Source organism: Salmo salar, chromosome 01 (genome assembly GCF_965601325.2).
Source record: "Salmo salar chromosome 01, fSalSal1, whole genome shotgun sequence".
NCBI lineage: Eukaryota > Metazoa > Chordata > Actinopteri > Salmoniformes > Salmonidae > Salmo > Salmo salar.
In genome coordinates this window covers 59357826-59377547 of record NC_138291.1, presented here as the reverse complement: position 1 = coordinate 59377547, position 19722 = coordinate 59357826, and the positions used below count along the sequence as shown (strand labels likewise).

Below are 19722 nucleotides of genomic sequence, written 5' to 3'. Positions count from 1 at the left end.
TTTGAGATTCTTCAAACTAGCCACCCTTTGCCTTGATGACAGCTTTGCACACTCTTGGCATTCTCTCATCCAGCTTCCTGAGGTAGTCACCTGGAATGCATTTCAATTAACAGGTGGGCCTTCTTAAAAGTACACTTGTGGAATTTCTTACCTTCTTAATGCGTTTGAGCCAATCATTTGTTGTCACGCCCTGATCTGTTTCACCTGTCCTTGTGCTTGTCTCCACCCTCTTCCAGGTGTCACCCATCTTCCCAATTGTCCCCTGTGTATTTGTACATGTGCTCTGTCTGTTTGTTGCCAGTTCGTCTTGTTTGTTCAAGCTTACCAGAGGTTTTCCTGTCAGCGCCTAGCTTTTCCCAGCCTCTCTTTTCTCTTCCTCCTGGTTTTTGACCTTTACTGTCCGGACCCTGTACCAGCCCGCCTGACCTCTCTGTCTGTCCCCTCTGCCTGTCCCTGAGCCTGCCTGCCGTCCTGTACCTTTGCTCCACCTCTGGATTACTGAACTCTGCCTGACCCTGAGTCCGCCTGCTGTCCGGTACCTTTGCCTTACCCTGGATTATCAACCCCTGCCTGCCTTGACTTGTCTTTGCCTGCTGCTGTTGCTACAATAAACATTGTTACTTTGACAGACTGCATCTGGGTCTTACCTTGATTCCTGATATTTGTGTTGTGACAAGGTAGATGATGTATACAGATGATAGCCCTATTTGGTAAAAGACAAAGTCCATATTATGGCAAGAACAGCTCAAATAAGCAGAGAAACAACAGGATCATTACTTTAAGACTTCAAGGTCAGTCAATATTGAACATTTCTAAGAATTTTGAAAGTTTCTAGTGCAGTCGCCAAAACCATCAAGCGCTATGATGAAACAGGCTCTCATAAGGACCACCACAGAAATGGAAGACCCAGAGTTACCTCTGCTGCAGAGGATAAGTTCATTCGTTACCAGCCTCAAATTGCAGCCCAAGTAAATGCTTCGCAGAGTTCAAGTAACAGACACATCTCAACATCAATTGTTCAGAGGAGACTGTGTGAATCAGGCCTTCGTGGTCGAATTGCTGCACGAAACCACTTCTAAAGGACCACAATAAGAAGAGACTTGCTTGGACCAAGAAACACGAGCATTGGACATTAGACCGGTGGAAATTTGTCCATTGGTCTGGAGTAGAAACTGGAGATTTTTGCTGTGTGTGTGAATGGAGAATCTCTGCATGTGTATTTCCCAACGAAAAGCATGGAGGAGGAGGTGTGATGGGGTGGGGGTGCTTTGCTGGTGACACTGTCAGTGATTTATTTAGAATTCAAGGCACTCTTAACCAGCATGGCTACCACAGCATTCTGCAGCAATACGCCATCCCATCTGGTTTGGGCTTAGTGGGACTATCATTTGTTTTTCAACAGGACAATGACCCAACACACCTCCAGGCTGTGTAAGAGCTATTTTACCAAGAAGGAGAGTGATGGAGTGCTTCATCAGATGACCTGCCCTCCACAATTCCCCGACCTCAACCAAATTGAGATGGTTTGAGTGTGCAAAGCTGTCATCAAGGCAAAGGGTGGCTATTTGAAGAATCTCAAATATAAAATATATTTTGATTTGTTTAACACTTTTTTGGTTATTACATGATTCCATATGTGTTATTTCATAGTTTTGATGTATTCACTATTATTCTACAATGTTGAAAATAGTACAAATAAAGAAAAACCCTTGAATGAGTAGGTGTTCTAAAACTTTTGACCGGTAGTGTATATTTCAGTACAGTAATTTGAAAACATTGCTAACAAATAGACTTACTTACAACCTACCAACATTTTTGGGTTATTCTATGCCTCTTCCTACATTATTAATAAGTGGATATGGTTAATTTCTCACAGTTTTGTTATGCCACCAGGCTCCTGTTTAAATACCATTATTTTGTTTAACCTGTAGGTGGCCATGGTGCAGGAAGCCTCTCGCCACCCCTTCCCCACTGTGGATGTACCTGACCATGTCCATTACACCATAGGGGTAGTCATTCTGGCTATCGGCATCACCGGCATGGTGGGCAACTTCCTGGTTATCTATGCCTTCAGCAGGTAAGGGACAGGAGCTTCCCATTGTACCGTAACTATACATCTCTCTCTCACACACACACACACCTATAATTTGATCAATTAGAATTCTGTGGCAGTTTCTTGCAGCAAGAGAATGTGTAGTTAATGCTGAGGTTTGTCGTCTCACTTTCTCACTATCCCTCCATCTGTCATATGTGGCTCTGTAGTCTCAGTTGTTCATTAGTGTGTCTCAGTTGATCCGCATTGTGTAAAATAAAAGAATCTGTCCCACAAGCTGCAATTGCAAATGTTTTCACATTCATAGTTGTCTTTCCTTCATCCCAAACACACTACTTGGCTTGACATTACTTTGTTCTGGGGTGTGTGTAACGCGCTTTGCTTTCAATGCTTTGTGTGGAGATGCCATTTCTCTCCCACTATGATAACTCATTGTGTATATAGACACGCACAGATGCACACACACACACAAACACACACACACGCGCGCAGACATACTGTAAGTGGTACGTGTTGGACAAATTGATGGCATAAGCTCTTTCCATAGATAAATAGTTGTCAATAATAACTTATTCACCAGACAGAGAGGAACTATGTAATTTCAGTACAATAACACTTTGATTACACTGACCTACCATTTGTGGGAATGTTACAGCATTATGCTGGGGTGTGTGTGTGTGTGTGTGTGTGTGTGTGTGTGTGTGTGTGTGTGTGTGTGTGTGTGTGTGTGTGTGTGTGTGTGTGTGTGTGTGTGTGTGTGTGTGTGTGTGTGTGTCAAATTGAATCAGAATACTGTATCCTGCCTTTCCCTGTGCTGTATGTGCTGTGTTCTACAGGAGCAGGTCACTGAGGACTCCGGCCAACATGTTCATCATTAATCTGGCCATCACTGACCTCCTGATGTGCCTCACACAGGCACCCATCTTCTTCACCACCTCCATGCATAAGAGATGGATCTTCGGAGAGAAAGGTACTCCACACCGCCTACTAACTCATCTGAGGTCAATTATTTTCCAATCAGACTTTTCTGAGAAAAACGGACAAAATCTATACATTACTTGAAAGACAGAACATAGATGGAAACCTAGCTTCTTTCTGGAAGGAGGTGGAATGAAGGAATTGTCTTTTTCTGCAAATATTTGATAACTAGGCTTCCAATCTTTTAAAGGTGAATGGAAGCCTAGTTAATGAGTTGTTGCCTAGAGATACAGACAAATAAGGCAGACCTTGAGGCTTTTTATCTGCATCCATTTCAATCAAAGACGGCTTTGGATGAAAACTAAAACCCTACTCGTGGGGTTTCATTTTACTGTGGGAGATAGGTTTTATGTAATTATGTGCACAAGCACAAATCACAACATCTGTCATTTAAATCCAGTCCGAATCTGCCATGTCGGTCATTTTTGCATCGCAGGAGAGTAATAATTCCAACTACTGTTTTTCAACTAAGGGACTGTACATTATTTATAATGAGGGATACCTGGAGAAAAACCGAGCTCTCTGAAATGAAAATGGATGGCCCTCCCTTCAGTAAAATATATATTTTACCCGACACTCCCTGAGTGCTTAAAAAGGGTGTCCCTCTCTTATAACCAAAATAATAATTCAAACATATAAATGAAATAGCAGAAAACCCTTTACCCTCACTCCTAGGACAGACCAGAGCCTTTAGATATGCAGTTTTGTTCTTCGTTTTGTTAGCATTAGCCTACATGGCAAAGTAGCCAGAAGGTTGTGGATTCACATTCCACCGCGACAAGGGTAAGGGTGTAAAGATCTCCATTATATTGAAAGCACTGCATGAATTGAATCTGTCATCTTATTTGTGGTCTGAGAATAAATTGCCTTTTCTAAATGCAATTCTACGTTATTTTACATGACTGGAGACGAGCAGAATATTTTAATATGATAACAGAGCATGACAACGAATGAGCGCATGCTGCAGCACCAGAGAGGTTTTGATTTCTATGCAGGCTATTGTTAAAAAAAGGATAGTCTAAGTTTGGTTCAGTCTATCAACTGTAAAAATGTTGTGCAACTGAACCAGTTACAACTGAAGTATCTGATAATCATTTAATTTGAGAAAAAGACATTCGTTTCTTAATACAGCAGCTGCATATCATCAGGTAGGCCTATATTTGTTCATTCGGAACTGTCATCTAACTTATAAGAGCATCTGCTAGGCTAAATGAACAAACTAGGCATGCATAGCTCACCGCATGATCCGCAAACCAAAGACTGGCCAAACTTGTTTCTAAAAGTGAATTTAAAGGCACTGTAGAATGACTGTATAGCGTAATAAGGCATTTTTTGGTTGAATTATTATTTAATTCTAAGTAATAATTTTTTTAAATTGAATTTTAGACACCCTTAATGCAGAATGTATAGGCATGTTGTTGAAGTGCTGTTATTGATGTGTTGTTGAAATGCTGAGTGCTCCTGCCAGCCTGTAGCGTGACACAAATGCTTCACAATTGATTTCTTAAATGGCAGGCTATAGCCGGGAAATGATAATAATATAGCCTAAATAACACATTTTCGGGCCTTCCTAGGCTACTTTGATTCCTCCTGACTGATTTAGAGTTAGTATGTTGTTCAATAGATGGTTGAAATGTTGAACGTCAATTGATAGCGACAGAATCACACATTACTTTCCAAGCGAAGTACATTTTTGGTTTTTCTCGTCTATAGAAGGTTGTAGCGCAGTCTCTGAATTCCATAGACAAACCAACGATATCCCATATGCATCGGAGTCGTCTTTGCCCAGAATTCTACAGCTTGTTTCTAGCCCTAGTTTTAACTTAACACACCAAGCCCTTCACTCACTAACATAGATATTTAAGGAGTGCATGGTGACTGAAGGAATTGGCTGATAAAATCTATGGATAGTAGACAAGAATTGTGTCTGTCAAACAGATACACCTACCTCTTATTTCTTGAATCAGAAGAAATAAGCTCCAACACAAAGCCATCTTGTTGTTAGAAGCCTAAAGTCAAATTAAAATGAAGGGGGAAAAAAATCCTACCCTTTTTCTCCCCAATTGGTAGTTAGTCTTGTCCCATCACTGCAACTCCCGTACGAACTCGGGAGAGGCGACGGTCACGAGTCAAGCATCCTCCAAAAAACAACCCTGCCAAGCTTCATGACACACTGCTCACTTAACCTGGAAGCCAGCTGCACCAACGTGTCAGAGGAAACATTGTGCAACTGGCCACCGAAGTCAGAGTGCATGTGCCCAGCCTGCCACAAGGAGTCGCTAGAGCACATTGGGACAAGGACATCCTGGTTGGCCAAACTTTTCCCTAACCTGGACAACACTGAGCCAATTGTGCGCCGCCTAATGGGTCTCCCTGTCGCGGCTGGCTGCAATACAGCCTGGGATCGAACCCGGGTCTGTAGTGACACCTCAAGCAATGCGATGAAGTGCCTTAGACCGCTGTGCCACTCGGGAGGCCCGAAGACTGTTTATATGAATTAGTACTTCTAGAAGTAGCCTACTTTCAGCACCCATGCGCTGTCCATCTCCGCTGCTGCCGCTTAAAAGTAATGTAAATTATGAAAATTACTTGAATATGGCTTATTGCGAGGTCAATATTTCTGATAAATAGCATTATGGGCAATGAAACATATTGTTTTTATTCAAATCAATTATAACAGTAGCAAGCTTAGCTCCAGTCCTCCTTCTCATCTTTGCGCTATCCCTCTCAAACTGAACAGGACATAAGTAGGCCTAGTCAGCGCACACAGATATTGCATTTTTTGGCCAGGGCTCATGATTGGCATAGCGTTTCCATTGCAGTATGTAATGGCGTGTAGCCTAGTTTTATACACACCATCCCAGCAGCGCAAAAACTGCTTGAAAGGAAGTGCATTTTCTTAGAAATACAACTTTGCACTGTGCTTCTCTGATCATGCTCTTCGTATAGCCTAGGCCTATAGCTAAGAGTATAGGCTATTGATCATTTGATTGGGACCACACTAGGCACACTTGATATTGCACACCCAGTAAAGAATCAGGGATAAGGGGCAGCATATAATAAGCAACTAATTCTCAAACACTGAGCAAGATGACATCACGGCTCTATTTCTGGCTGACCTTAAGGTGGCACTAGTGTCAAACACCCGTTCGTTTGCAATTTCAACCTGTTAAAGCCAGCGCTCTGCTATTTTCAAACTGTTGCGGAAGGATGGGTAATTTACCTGTCTTATATCAGCTTGCTTGCGCTCAGATGGGAGTCAAAACCGTTGATAAAGGGTTTGGCTCGTGAGACTGCTTGGAACTAAATCTTAATCACCAAAGCTTTATTAAAATCTCAAACTTAGGAGCAAAACAGTGAGCTGACATTCCCTTTTTATCTATGTATTGTAGGCAGGCTTTCATTATTTTAGCCATGCTTTGGAGGTGTGTAAAACCCCCTCCATGATGTAGGCTACATGTGTCCATGCCCATCATGAAACGAGAGATGAGAACCTCTGTGAATACCGGTAAACCTCATATTTAGAAGTTATTTTCCTGTAACAATTACTTGTTTCCCATCATTTCCCATCTTTAAAACCCAAATCTCTCCATAGGCTACCCTTACCCTAGGCCTACTATAATGAAGGCTGGTTCAACAGCAATGTGTTGTTGTGTCTTTTTGTGTTGTGTGCTGGCGATTTTATGATATCATTACATTTTACATGTATTTATTGTTGTTGAAAAAAACTAAATATTGCTTGTTTTTCGTTACATTTTATTAAACCTATAGCACCACCTCCAGTGCTTAATTGTACCATTGCATTAGGTGTATTAATCAATTACAAATTACATGACCCTCCCCTGGACTAAACAAAAAAAATATTAAACTCTCCCCCTGACTGAAATTGAAAAAGCATGACCCTCCCCAATTTTCCTCCTGGTAACAATTATGTACATTTCGACTGCTCCCTAAACTCCAAGGTCCTCTGATAACATTAGTCCCGTGCCAACAGACATCTCTATGTTTTGAGAGAAATGTCTGAGTTTATTTTTTATATACACTGCTCAAAAAAATAAAGGGAACACTTAAACAACACAATGTAAGTCCAAGTCAATCACACTTCTGTGAAATCAAACTGTCCACTTAGGAAGCAACACTGATTGACAATACATTTCACATGCTGTTGTGCAAATGGAATAGACAACAGGTGGAAATTATAGGCAATTAGCAAGACACCCCCAATAAAGGAGTGGTTCTGCAGGTGGGGACCACAGACCACTTCTCAGTTCCTATGCTTCCTGGCTGATGTTTTGGTCACTTTTGAATGCTGGCGGTGCTTTCACTCTAGTGGTAGCATGAGACGGAGTCTACAACCCACACAAGTGGCTCAGGTAGTGCAGCTCATCCAGGATGGCACATCAATGCGAGCTGTGGCAAGAAGGTTTGCTGTGTCTGTCAGCGTAGTGTCCAGAGCATGAAATTTGCTTCCTGTAGCACTAATTCCAAAAAGTTTTGGGACACTGTAAAGTCCATGGAGAATAAGAGCACCTCATCCCAGCTGCCCACCGCACTGCGGATAGGAAACACTGTCACCACTGATAAATCTACGATAATCGATCATTTCAATAAGCATTTTTCTACGACTGGCCATGCTTTCCACCTGGATACCCCTACCCCGGCCAACATCTCAGCACCCCCTGCAGAAACTTGCCCAAGCCCCCCCCCCCAGCTGTCTTCATCGACCTGACCAAGGCTTTCGACTCTGTCAATCATCGCATTCTTATCGGCAGACTCAATAGCCTTGGCTTCTGAAATGACTGCCTCACCTTGCTCACCAACTACTTCTCAGATAGAGTTCAGTGTGTCAAATTGGAGGGCCTGTTGTCTGGACCTCTGGCAGTCTCTATGGGGGTGCCACAGGGTTCAATTTTTGGGCCGACTCTTTTCTCTGTATACATCAATGATGTCACTCTTGCTGTTGGTGATTCTCTGATCCACCTCTACGCAAACGACACCATTCTGTATACATCTGGCCCTTCTTTGGACACTGTGCTAACAAACCTCCAAACGAGCTTCAACGCCATACAACACTCCTTCCGTGGCCTCCAACTGCTTTTAAATGCTAGTAAAACTAAGTGCATTCTCTTCAACCGATTGCTGCCCGCACCCTCCCGCCCGACTAGCATCACTACTCTGGATGGTTCTGACCTAGAATATGTGGACAACTACAAACACCTAGGTGTCTGGTTAGACTGTAAACTCTCCTTCCAGACTCACATTATGCATCTCCAATCCAAAATTAAATCTAGAATCGGCTTCCTATTTCGCAACAAAGCCTCCTTCCCTCGTGCTGCCAAACATACCCTCATAAAACTGACTATCCTACCAATCCTTGACTTCAGCGATGTCATTTACAAAATAGCCCCCAACACTCTACTCAGCAAACTGGATGTAGTCTATCACAGTGCCATCCGTTTTGTCACCAAAGCCCCATATGCCACCCACATATACCACCCTCAGCTCACTGAGCCCCATATAGCCCCATATACCACCCTCAGCTCACTGGTCACCATAGCAACACCCACCCGTAGCACGCTCTTCAGCAGGTATATTTCACTGGTCATCCCCAAAGCCAACACTTCCTTTGGCCGCCTTTCCTTACAGTTCTCTGCTACCAATGACTGGAACGAATTGCAAAAATCACTGAAGCTGGAGTCTTATATCTCCCTCTGTAACTTCCCTCTGCATCAGCTGTCAGAGCAGCTTACCGATCACCGTACCTGTACACAGCCAATCTATAAATAGCACACCCAACTACCTCATCCCCATATTATTACTTACCCTCTTGCTCTTCTAAAACCCCAGTATCTCTACTTGCTCATCATCATCTGCACATCTATCACTCCAGTGTTAATGCTAAATTGTAATTATTTCGCCTCTATAGCCAATTTATTGCCTACCTCCCTATTCTTCTACATTTGCACACACTGTTCATAGATTTTTCTATTGTGTTATTGACTGTACGTTTGTTCATGTGCAACTCTGTGTTGTTGTTTTTGTCGCACTGCCTTGCTTTATCTTGGCCAGGTCGCAGTTGTAAATGAGAACTTGTTCTCAACTAGCCTATCTGATTAAATAAAGGTGAAATATTATTATTATTTTTTTAATGATGAGGGAGGGAGGGCAATTTTTTTTTCATGAGCATGGCCTTATTACTATTACAGCATGTTGGACGACTGTAATTCATATTCCATTCACCCAGTTTAATGTAACATCGGCAAGTTTAGGCTGCTACATGATCCTCATATTGTCCCTATACCCATCATGAAGTTGCTACAACCAAGCCTATGAATGAACGTTTACAACGTAGGTGCACACAGGTCGAGAGAAATTTGAGATGACAGACAGTGACACATGGACAGACAGTGACACATTCCATACCGCCTTGCACAGTCTTGCCAGCATCTAGCTTATCTAGGGTGTAATCATTAGTCCAACAGTTGCAAACGAGAGTTTCTATTGGATAAATTCAAGTATTTTTATCCCCGTTTTGTTTGCTTCCGTTTAAGAAACGTTTTTCAACAGAATCGGCGGAATGAGCCTTCCCTGTAGCTCAGTTGGTAGAGCATAGCCTTCCCTGTAGCTCAGTTGGTAGAGCATGGTGTTTGCAACGCCAGGGTTGTGGGTTCGATTCCCACGGGGGGAAAGCACAGAAAAAAAGATGTATGAAATTGTATGAAATGTATGCATTCACTACTGTAAGTTGCTCTGGATAAGAGTGTTTGCTAAATGACTAAAATGTAAAAATGTAATGAATGAATACACCCCTGATCCCACATAAACACAGTTCACTTTCATAGCAGCCACGTTGTATTCCTTCTATCCTCTATGAACTCTACTCCTCTCACCTTTTCTCTTCGTTGTGGACTTCAATCAACAACACATCAGCTGTATGTGACCAGGCGAAAAACCTTTCCAAGCCAAACCATGTCATAACCGCTACACACAGCCTACATCGTTGTCCCCATATTAGCTAAAGTAACATCTTAGTCAACATAGCTAATAGAACTAATGTGTTAGTACACCCGCTACAAGTAAAGTTAGTGTATAGTCAGTAAGCAGTTACACTGGCGGGCCCCGGTGGCAATAAATTAATAAAACCAAAAGCTTACCTTGACTTTGAAGAGTTCCAGTGTTGTGTTGGATAGTTATAGCCAGCTAGCTAACATAGTGTCCCTCTATTTGAGCCGGGTGTTTGAGTAACTAAACTAGCCAGCTGCATTTGCTAGCTAAGTAAGTGAAACTGAAAGTGAAAAAAAATGAAATCGCTGTCTCTCTCGCTCTCTCTCTCTTACTTCTCCTTCATTTTTGAATAAATGAATTGTTCAACTATTGTCTTTCTCTCTCTTTGAGTCAACTACTCACCACATTTTATGCACTACAGTGCTAGTTAGCTGTAGCTTATGCTTTCAGTACTAGATTCATTCTCTGATCCTTTGATTTGGTGGACAACATGTCAGTTCATGCTGCAAGAGATCTGATAGGTTTGAGGAAGTTGTCATAGTTACTGTGTAAGTCTATGGAAGGGGGTGAGAACCAAAAGCCTCCTAGGTTTTGCATTGAAGTCAATGTACCAAGAGGAGGACGGAAGCTAGCTGTCCTCCGGCTACACCGTGGTGCTACCCTACAGTGCTGTTGAGGCTACTGTAGACCTTCATTGCAAAACAGTGTGTTTTAATCAATTATTTGGTGACGTAAATATATAATATAATATTACATTTTTGAGGAGGATGGTTCTCCCCTTCCTTCTCTGAGGAGCCTCCACTGGCTGCCATATCTTAATGAATGTATTAGATTTGCCAGAGATGGAATTTATGTGTCAATCTGGTGACTTCAGCTAACCAGGTTTTAAAATCAGGCACAGTCTCCTTATTCCAAAGGCTACATTTTTTGTTGTTGTTGCAATAACCATGCCATTTTGTACAGTCTTCTGTTCTCAATAGGTTCAAGTCGTTAGGTGATGTGACCTACCTAAAACAGCAGCGTCCGGGGCTGGTATGAGGTTACCGCTGTATACTTCTGAGTAACACTTCAAAATATCCTGCCAGTGTCTGTGCAGTTTGGGGCATGACCAGGAGAGGCGACCTAGGGTACCCTCGGCAGACTTGCACTAAGGGCATATCGGCGAGGCCGAGGGGTAAAACTAGTGTAATTTCGTACAGGAATAGTGTAGTCTGTGAAGTTAATATCTCGAAGGCAATCAGCCCAACTGTTCCTCCCAGGTCTCCTTCAAATGTTGTGTGGATACAAAGTAATATGCTGTAAAGTGATCTACAAATCTGGAGCTCACACTCTTAGAGTCAGGGGCGAGGTTCCTGAAAATATACAGTTTGCGGGCAGGTGTAACTGCCTCAAAATTTGGTGTATTTAAGTGGACGTAATTTCTTATCTGAAGATATCAGAATAAATTAGATGCAGGGAGTTTGTACACTTCCCTCAACTGTGTGAATGTGCCAAAAGTATTATTGATGTATGGGTCTGCAATAGTAATGTCCTTTCTCTTCCATAATAGAAAAGTATTGGCATTAATTAACTTTTCTCCCAGTTTATGGTATACCCAGACAGTGGTGGAAAAATACGTATTTGTCATTAAAAGGTGAACCTCCATCCCAGTCTCAAATCTCTGGAAGACTGAAAGAGGTTAGCGCCATTCATCATTCCTTCACTTCTGACCAGTTTCCCAGTCCCTGACAATGAAAAACATCCCCACAGCATGATGCTGCCACCACCATGCTTCACTGTGGGGATGGTGACTCGGGTGATGAGAGGTGTTGGGTTTGCACCAGACATAGCATTTTCCTCGATGGCCAAAAAGCTCAATTTTAGTCTCTGACCAGAGTACCTTCTTCCATATGTTTGGGGAGTCTCCCACATGCCTTTTGGTGACACCAAAAGTGTTTGCTTATTTCTTTCTTTAAGCAATGTTTTTTTCTGGCCACTCTACTGTAAAGCCCAGCTCTGTGGAGTATACGGCTATGGACAGATACTCCAATCTCCGCTATGGAGCTTTGCAGCTCCTTCAGGGTAATGTTTGGTCTCTTTGTTGCCTCTCTGATTAATGCCCTCCTTGCCTGGTCCATGAGTTTTGGTGGGCGGCCCTCTCTTGGCTGGTTTGTTGTGGTGCCATATTCTTTCCATTTTTTAATAATGGATTTAATGGTGCTCCGTGGGATGTTCAGAGTTTTGGATATTTTTTATAACCCAACCCTGATCTGTACTTCTGCACAACCTTGTCCCTGACCTGTTTGGAGAGCTCATTGGTCTTCATGGTGCCGCTTGCTTGGTGGTGGTCCTTGCTTAGTGGTGTTGCAGACTCTGGGGCCTTTCAGAACAGGTGTATATATACTGAGATCATGTGACACTTAGATTTCACACAGGTGGACTTTATTTAACTAATGTTGTGTCTTCTGAAGGTAATTGATTGCACCAGATCTTATTTAGGGGCTTCATAGCAAAAGGGGTGAATACATGTATGCACGCAACACTTTTCTGTTTTTAATTTTAAATTTGTTTTTGAAACAAGTCATTTTTTTCATTTCACTTCACCAATTTAGACTATTTTGTGTATGTCCATTACATGAAATCCAAATAAAAATCAATTTAAATTAAAGGTTGTAATGCAACAAAATAAGAAAACCGCCAAGGGGGATGAATACTTTTGCAAGGCACTGTATTGGCAGAGTATAAAGACTCCGGGAGTCTGCGAGTTTCAACAGAGTGTTTAAACATCCTCAAAAATAGTAACCTTTTCTGAATGTGCTTTGTAAAACTCTTAACCAAAGCCATCAGGGTCATGAGCTTTACCGTTAGGGAAGGAATGTACTGTGGAGACAATCTCTTCTAAAGTTCTCTCTGCATTTAATTCCCGTTGAGCAGCAGCGCGTAGTTTAGGTAGGCTACGCGAATGGAGGAAATCAGAAATTTGCGCGGTATCTACAGCAGTCTTTTAAGTGTAGATGTCTTGATAAAACTTTGAAACATGCATTTATTTATTTTGGGTCTGTAGTAACAGCTCCTGTACTAGATTTGGCCTGTATACCTCTCATCTGGCGCGACAGTAGTTTATCCGGCTTGTCACCGAACTCAAAGTGTTTTTGTCTAATCTTTATTAGCATTGTGTTTGTTTGATTAAAGAGAATAGTATTGTATTCATATTTGAGTTTTAAGTAATTCAACTTGGAAGATAAGGGCGCTTCCATATAAACTCTATCAAGCACCAGGAGCTGTGCCTCGCTTTCTAATAATCTTCTCTGCCTACATTTTCTTCATGGTAGCTTCATGATATTACATGCCCACGCATAACAGCCTTAAATGCCTCTCACAAAGTGGAGTAGGATACATCAGCACTATCATTCTGGGACATATAGTCTGTAATTAAATTGTCTGTTTGTTGGTGAAATTGTTCATCATTGATTAATGTTGTATTAAATCACCAACTGAATTGAGGCTTTGTTCTGCCAAAATCCATTTTTATAATGAAACGGGACTGTGATCATAAATTATATTGTGGTAACATTACTTGGTAGAGGTGACTTTTGAGTCTGTTAATGATTTATGCACATGTGAGAAGAAATAATAATCCTTATCCCCGTAGGGTGTTGTAATCGCCAAACATCGACAAGTTTCATTGTTCCAATTAAATAACACAATATAGTGGTGGAATTCAGTGAAGTGGTGGGGCGAGCAGGAAGCCTATCCATATAAAGATCCAAAATGCAGTTAGTATTGCCGCCTGTAATTAAATGTGTGGTTGATAAATCTGGTAAGAGATTGAAAACATTCCACATTTTGTTACGTTACACCCTTTATTATAAAAGGGATTCAATTGTTTTTTCCCCTCAATCTACACACACCCCATAATTATCACGTCTCAGGTAAGACCCAAATGCAGACTGTGTTGAAGTAACAATGTTTATAACAGCAACAGGGGCAGGCAAGCGACGGGTCAAGGCAGGCAGGGGTCAGTAATCAAGAGTAGTGGGACAAAGGTACAGGAAGGCAGGCTCAGGTCAGACAGAGTGGTCAGGCAGGCGGGCTCAGAGTCAGGACAGGCAAGGGTCAAAACCAGTAGGGCAAGAAAAAGAGAGACTGTGGAAAAGCAGGAGCTGAGAAAACGCTGGCTAACTTGACAAACAAGACGAACTGGCAACAGACAAACAGAGAACACAGGTATAAGTACCCAGGGGATAATTGGGAAGATGGGCAACACCTGGAGGGGGGTGGAGACAAGCACGAAGACAGGTGAAACAGATCAGGGCGTGACAATAATGACAAAGCAAAAACAGGTTTAGACATTTTTGCAAAATTCAGACCATTTACTCAGTACTTTGTTGAAGACCCTTTTGTAGCGATTACACCCTCGAGTCTTTTTGGATATGACGCTACAAGCTTGGCACACCTGTATTTGGGGAGTTTCTCCCATTCTTGTCTGCAGATCCTCTCAAGCTCTGTCAGGTTGGATGGGGAGCATCATTGCACAGCTTTTTCAGGTCTCTCCAGAGATGTTCAAGTCCGGGTTCTGGCTGGGCCACTCAAGGACATTCAGAGACTTGTCCCGAAGCCACTCCGGTGGCTGTGTGCTTAGGGTCATTGTCCTGTTGGAATGTGAACCTTCACCCCAGTCTGAGGTCCTGAGCGCTCTGGAGCAGGTTGTCATCAAGGATCTTTGTCCATTCATTTTCCCTTTCTCTGACCAGAGAATCTTGTTTCTCATGGTCTGAGAGTCCTTTAGGTGCCTTTTGGCAACTTCAAGCGGGCTGTCATGTGCCTTTTTACTGAGGAGCGGCTTCCGCCACTCTACCATAAAGGCCTGATTGGGGAAGTGCTGCAGAGGTGGTTGTCCTTCTGGAAGTTTATCCCATCTCCACAGAGGAACTCTAGAGCTCTGTCAGAGTGACCATCGGGTTCTTGTTCACCTCCCTGACAAAAGCCCTTCTCCCCCGATTGCTCAGTTTGGCCAGGCAGCCAGCTCTAGGAAGAGTCTTGATGGTTCCAAACTACTTCCATTTAAGAATGATGGAGGCCACTGTGTTCTCGGGTATCTTCAATGCTGCAGAAATGTTTTGGTAACCTTCCCCAGATCTGTGCCTCGCCACAATCCTGTCTCGGAGCTCAACGGACATTTCCTTCGACCTCATGGCTTGGTTTTTGCTCTGACATGCACTGTCAACTGTGGGACCTTATATAGACAGGTGTGTGCCTTTCCAAATCATGTCCAATCAATTTAATTTACCACAAGTTGTAGAAACATCTCAAGGATGATCAATGGAAACAGGATGCACCTGAGCTCAATTTTGAGTCTCATAGCAAATTGATGAGGGAGAAAAAAACGTTTAGAATAAGGCTGTAACAAAATGTGGCATAATGGAAGGGATCTGAATACTTTTTCCCAATTAACTGTGCATTTTTCATGTGCATAAACATGAAATATATTATTTTCTATGAAGTACAGTTGTCTCACAGTATTGCGTAATCACCATCACACCAATCAAAGTTATCAATTATAGTGCTTTTTCAACACTTTCCAAATCAAGTCCGCAACGGCATAACTCAGCTATATTGTTCTCTATTTGAAAAAAATACATCTCATTCTGTTGTGATTGTGAAGTTTATCCAATGATAACTGATCATTTTAACTAAGTAAACCTTATGGCCTTGCAGTTAAATCCCAAAAAGAATGAGTGAATCTGAGATAAGGTCAGTATTACCCTCTGCAGCTCCCACTGTCTCTTCCTTCTGTGACTTGGTTCTTTTCTGATCATTATCCAGGCTATGGAGTGGACTATCACCCACAGGGGGCATTACAACACACCAACTGACATACTGTTTCTTTTTCACCCTCTCATTCTATTTTTCTCTCAGTCATTAACTGTACTCTGACTCTCTCTTATCTTCCTTTATCTCAGTAATTAACTGTGCTGTCTCTGTGTCCTCTAGGCTGTGAGCTGTATGCGTTCTGTGGAGCTCTATTTGGGATCTGCTCTATGATCACACTGATGGTGATAGCAGTGGACCGCTACTTTGTGATTACACGTCCACTGGCCTCCATCGGGGTGCTGTCCAAGAAAAGAGCCCTGCTCATCCTCATGGCTGCCTGGGTCTACTCATTGGGATGGAGCCTGCCCCCTTTCTTTGGCTGGAGTAAGTCCACACACACATGCACACAGAGAGAGAGAGAGAGAGCATAATCCTGGGTCATGAGCCAAGCTTGGGATGAGGTTGTAGGATGCCACTGTATGGAAGAGTTGTGATTGTGTCAGTATATGTGTAAAGGATGTCACGCTGCTTGCTTAGCGAGTACCACTTCCTCACGATTCGGCCCATACCTGGCGCAAACTCGGGACCTCTGCCTTGCTAGCACACATGACCACCCTCCTGAAGCGTCTTACCAGTGGGCACCACGTGAAAAGCTAGCTGTTCACTGGCGCAAGTGGGAACATTTCAGATGAGGAGTACGTTTCACACATCCCCATGTGCTATATATGCGAGAGAAAGACAGCAAGAGAGAGAAAGACAGCAAGAGAGAGAAAGACAGCAAGAGAGAGAAAGACAGCAGCAGAGAGAGAAAGACAGCAGCAGAGAGAGAAAGACAGCAGGAGAGAGAGAAAGATAGCAGGAGAGAGAGAAAGACAGCAGGAGAGAGAGAAAGACAGCAGGAGAGAGAGAAAGATCGCAGGAGAGAGAGAAAGACCGCAGGAGAGAGAGAAAGACAGCAGGAGAGAGAGAAAGACCGCAGGAGAGCAAAAAGACTGCAGGAGAGAGAGGGAAAGACAGGAGGAGAGAGAACGACCGCAGGAGAGAGAAAGACCGCAGGAGAGAGAGGGAAAGACCGCAGGAGAGAGAGGGAAAGACCGCAGGAGAGAGAGAAAGACCGCAGGAGAGAGAGAAAGACCGCAGGAGAGCGAGAAAGACCGCAGGAGAGCAAAAAGACCGCAGGAGAGAGAGGGAAAGACTGCAGGAGAGAGAGGGAAAGACTGCAGGAGAGAGAGAGAAAGACCGCCGGAGAGAGAGAAAGACCGCCGGAGAGAGAGAAAGACCGCCGGAGAGAGAGAAAGACCGCAGGAGAGAGAGAAAGACAGCAGGAGAGAGTGTTCCCCTTGGCTCTGTGTTCTCTCTTTGAACTCCAGTCTGCAGTAGCTTAGTTTAAGCATGAGGATTTGGGCATTGGATCAGATATGCTGAGCTGCCTGAGATCTCTCAGTGAGAAGAAAGAGAATGAAACTAGCGGGCGAACTGGTTGGAATGGGCTCCTCATAAGCCTCACATTGGCCTGGCCTTACAGTATACTGTACTCAGAATGACTTACACCCCATGACTGCAAATCTCTGGCAAATAACAAATTGATCCAGCAGCTCCAAATTGACAACACTATTCTGTCTAGCACGCAAATGGGTGACATGCTGGTATGGGCCTTAAGAGCGACACACTAACTCAGACAATGTGGAGGGGATTTGGGGAGAGAGGTAGTAGATCATGGCCTGCCTACCCCCTGCAGCCGTCTGTGGCTGGGGTCTGCGAGCAGGCATGCCACCCCAGACATTGTTCCGCAGCCCGCGTGTCCTGTCCGACAACACACAGGGCGTCTGTCTCCTTAAACTCATCTGACGGCCCCATTTCTGCCTCATCTCCGCTGATTATCATGTCATTCAGGGGCAATAACATCAAGAACATAAAACTAAACAAAATTGCACCATTATTCACTTTGAGGCTTTGATCGTCCAGAGCGTTTAGATCATCAGAAGTGCTTCCTTGATACAAGCTTTGATGTTCCTGCGTCTTCCTATTGATGTGAGTATCCTTAACTTTCCCTGGCACTCTGACAGTTTTAACATAGCAGGGCTTCAATAGATGACGCATGAAGGACAACTTGTAGACGACTTAGAAGTTGTGTTGAAGAAGAAAGGTTTTGACAATGTCGTATCCCACTACATATTTTCTGCCCTTTTCCTTTTCCGACTTTCTATGTTCCATCTCTCTTTTCCTCCTTTCTCTACCACTTTCGCACTTCTTCCCCTTCCTCTCCCTCTCCCTTACCCCCCTCCCCTTTACCTCCCCCAGGCGCCTATGTTCCAGAGGGCCTGTTGACCTCCTGTTCATGGGACTATGTGACCTTTACCCCATCAGTGCGTGCCTACACCATGCTGCTCTTCACCTTTGTCTTCTTCATCCCCCTCATCGTCATCATGTACTGCTACTTCTTCATCTTCAGAGCCATACGTACAACTAACAAGTAAGTGGATTGGATACCAGAGAGCTGCTCTAGAGATATCACTGAATGTGTGTCCAATTAAATTAAATTAAGAAAGTGTGTTGTAAGTTACTGAAATTGGATTCTCTGAAGCATTTCAAATTTCTCACATTTCGCATTTATTTTTCTGTGTGTGTGTGTGTCTCATAGGGCTGTAACCAAGATCAACTGCAATGGGAGCACCAGAGACTCAATTAAGAGTTTCCGTCGGCTGAAGAATGAGTGGAAGATGGCTAAGATTGCTCTGATAGTCATCCTCCTCTATGTAATCTCTTGGTCCCCATACTCTGTTGTGGCCCTGACTGCATTTGCAGGGTGAGTGCTTTTGATATGTACTGTATTTTAACAAAACGGTACCTGACTTAATGGAACTCTAGAAGGCCATTTGGTATCATATGCACTTGTATCAGTTAAATTGCATCTACAGAACTGGCAGCATACAAGCCTCGTGGTGATAATGAGACCGTGGGAGCCACATAATCAATTAATGAGAATGACACTTTCCAAAGAGAGCTAACCTTAGGCCACGCCTCCAACAAGCCACACCTCCAGATCCTCTTTTTTTTCTTTATTTAACTAGGAAAGTCAGTTAAGAACAAATTCTTATTTATAATGATGGCCTACCAAAAAGCCTCCTTTGGGGACAGGGGCTGGGATAAAAAATTTAAATGGAGGACAAAACACACATCACGACAAGAGAGACACCACAACACTACATAAAGAGAGACTCAAGACAACAACACAGCATGGCAGCAACACATGACAACACAGCATGGTAGCAACAGAACATGACAACAATATGGTAGCAACACAACATGGCAGCAGCACAACATTATAGTAGCACAAAACATGGTACAAACATTATTGGGCACAGACAACAGCACAAAGGGCAAGAAGGTAGAGACAACAATACATCACGTGAAGCAGCCACAAGTGTCAGTAAGAGTGTCCATGATTGAGTCTTTGAATGACGAGATGGAGAGAAAACTGTCCAGTTTGAGTGTTTTGTGCAGCTCGTTCCTGTCGCTAGCGGCAGTCTAATAGGCTGCCGCCGCTACCTTTCCCCCACCTAAGGGGTCAGTTGTCCCTGACAACCCCGAAATCCAACACAAAGTCCTGAAACCTGGACAGGGGTCTTCAGTGGCAGCGTTGTGATTGCCGTGGGGTTGCCATCCTGACCTCGAGACGGGAGCCTGCGGCAGCGGCGCCCTGGTGGCCGTGGGGGTGTCCCATTCTGACCTCACAGCCCTTGTCCAATGGTCCAGGGCTGTGAGGAGTAACCACCATCTCACCCTCTCTTTCCACTTCATGAGATATGAGGTTGGTAAGTCGCCAGACGATCCTGATGGAGGACCACCACTCGTCCATGAGTTCAAAGCTGACTGCGATACACCATGTCAGA

At 43.5% G+C, this 19722-nt stretch overlaps 1 protein-coding gene and 1 non-coding gene across 3 annotated transcripts in view; both read left to right on the top strand.

The window, feature by feature from the left end:
- opn4a (opsin 4a (melanopsin)) overlaps positions 1-19722 on the top strand; it is an 85132-nt gene that overhangs the window by 19055 nt on the left and 46355 nt on the right. For both annotated transcript variants that reach the window (NM_001279057.2, XM_014201341.2), the window contains 5 exon segments: positions 1932-2077; positions 2890-3023; positions 16010-16213; positions 18131-18302; positions 18471-18635. In NM_001279057.2, the coding sequence (NP_001265986.1) occupies positions 1932-2077; positions 2890-3023; positions 16010-16213; positions 18131-18302; positions 18471-18635 (821 nt within the window).
- Positions 9647-9719, top strand: trnaa-ugc (transfer RNA alanine (anticodon UGC)). The gene has a single exon. It is a non-coding gene; the product is annotated as a tRNA-Ala (tRNA).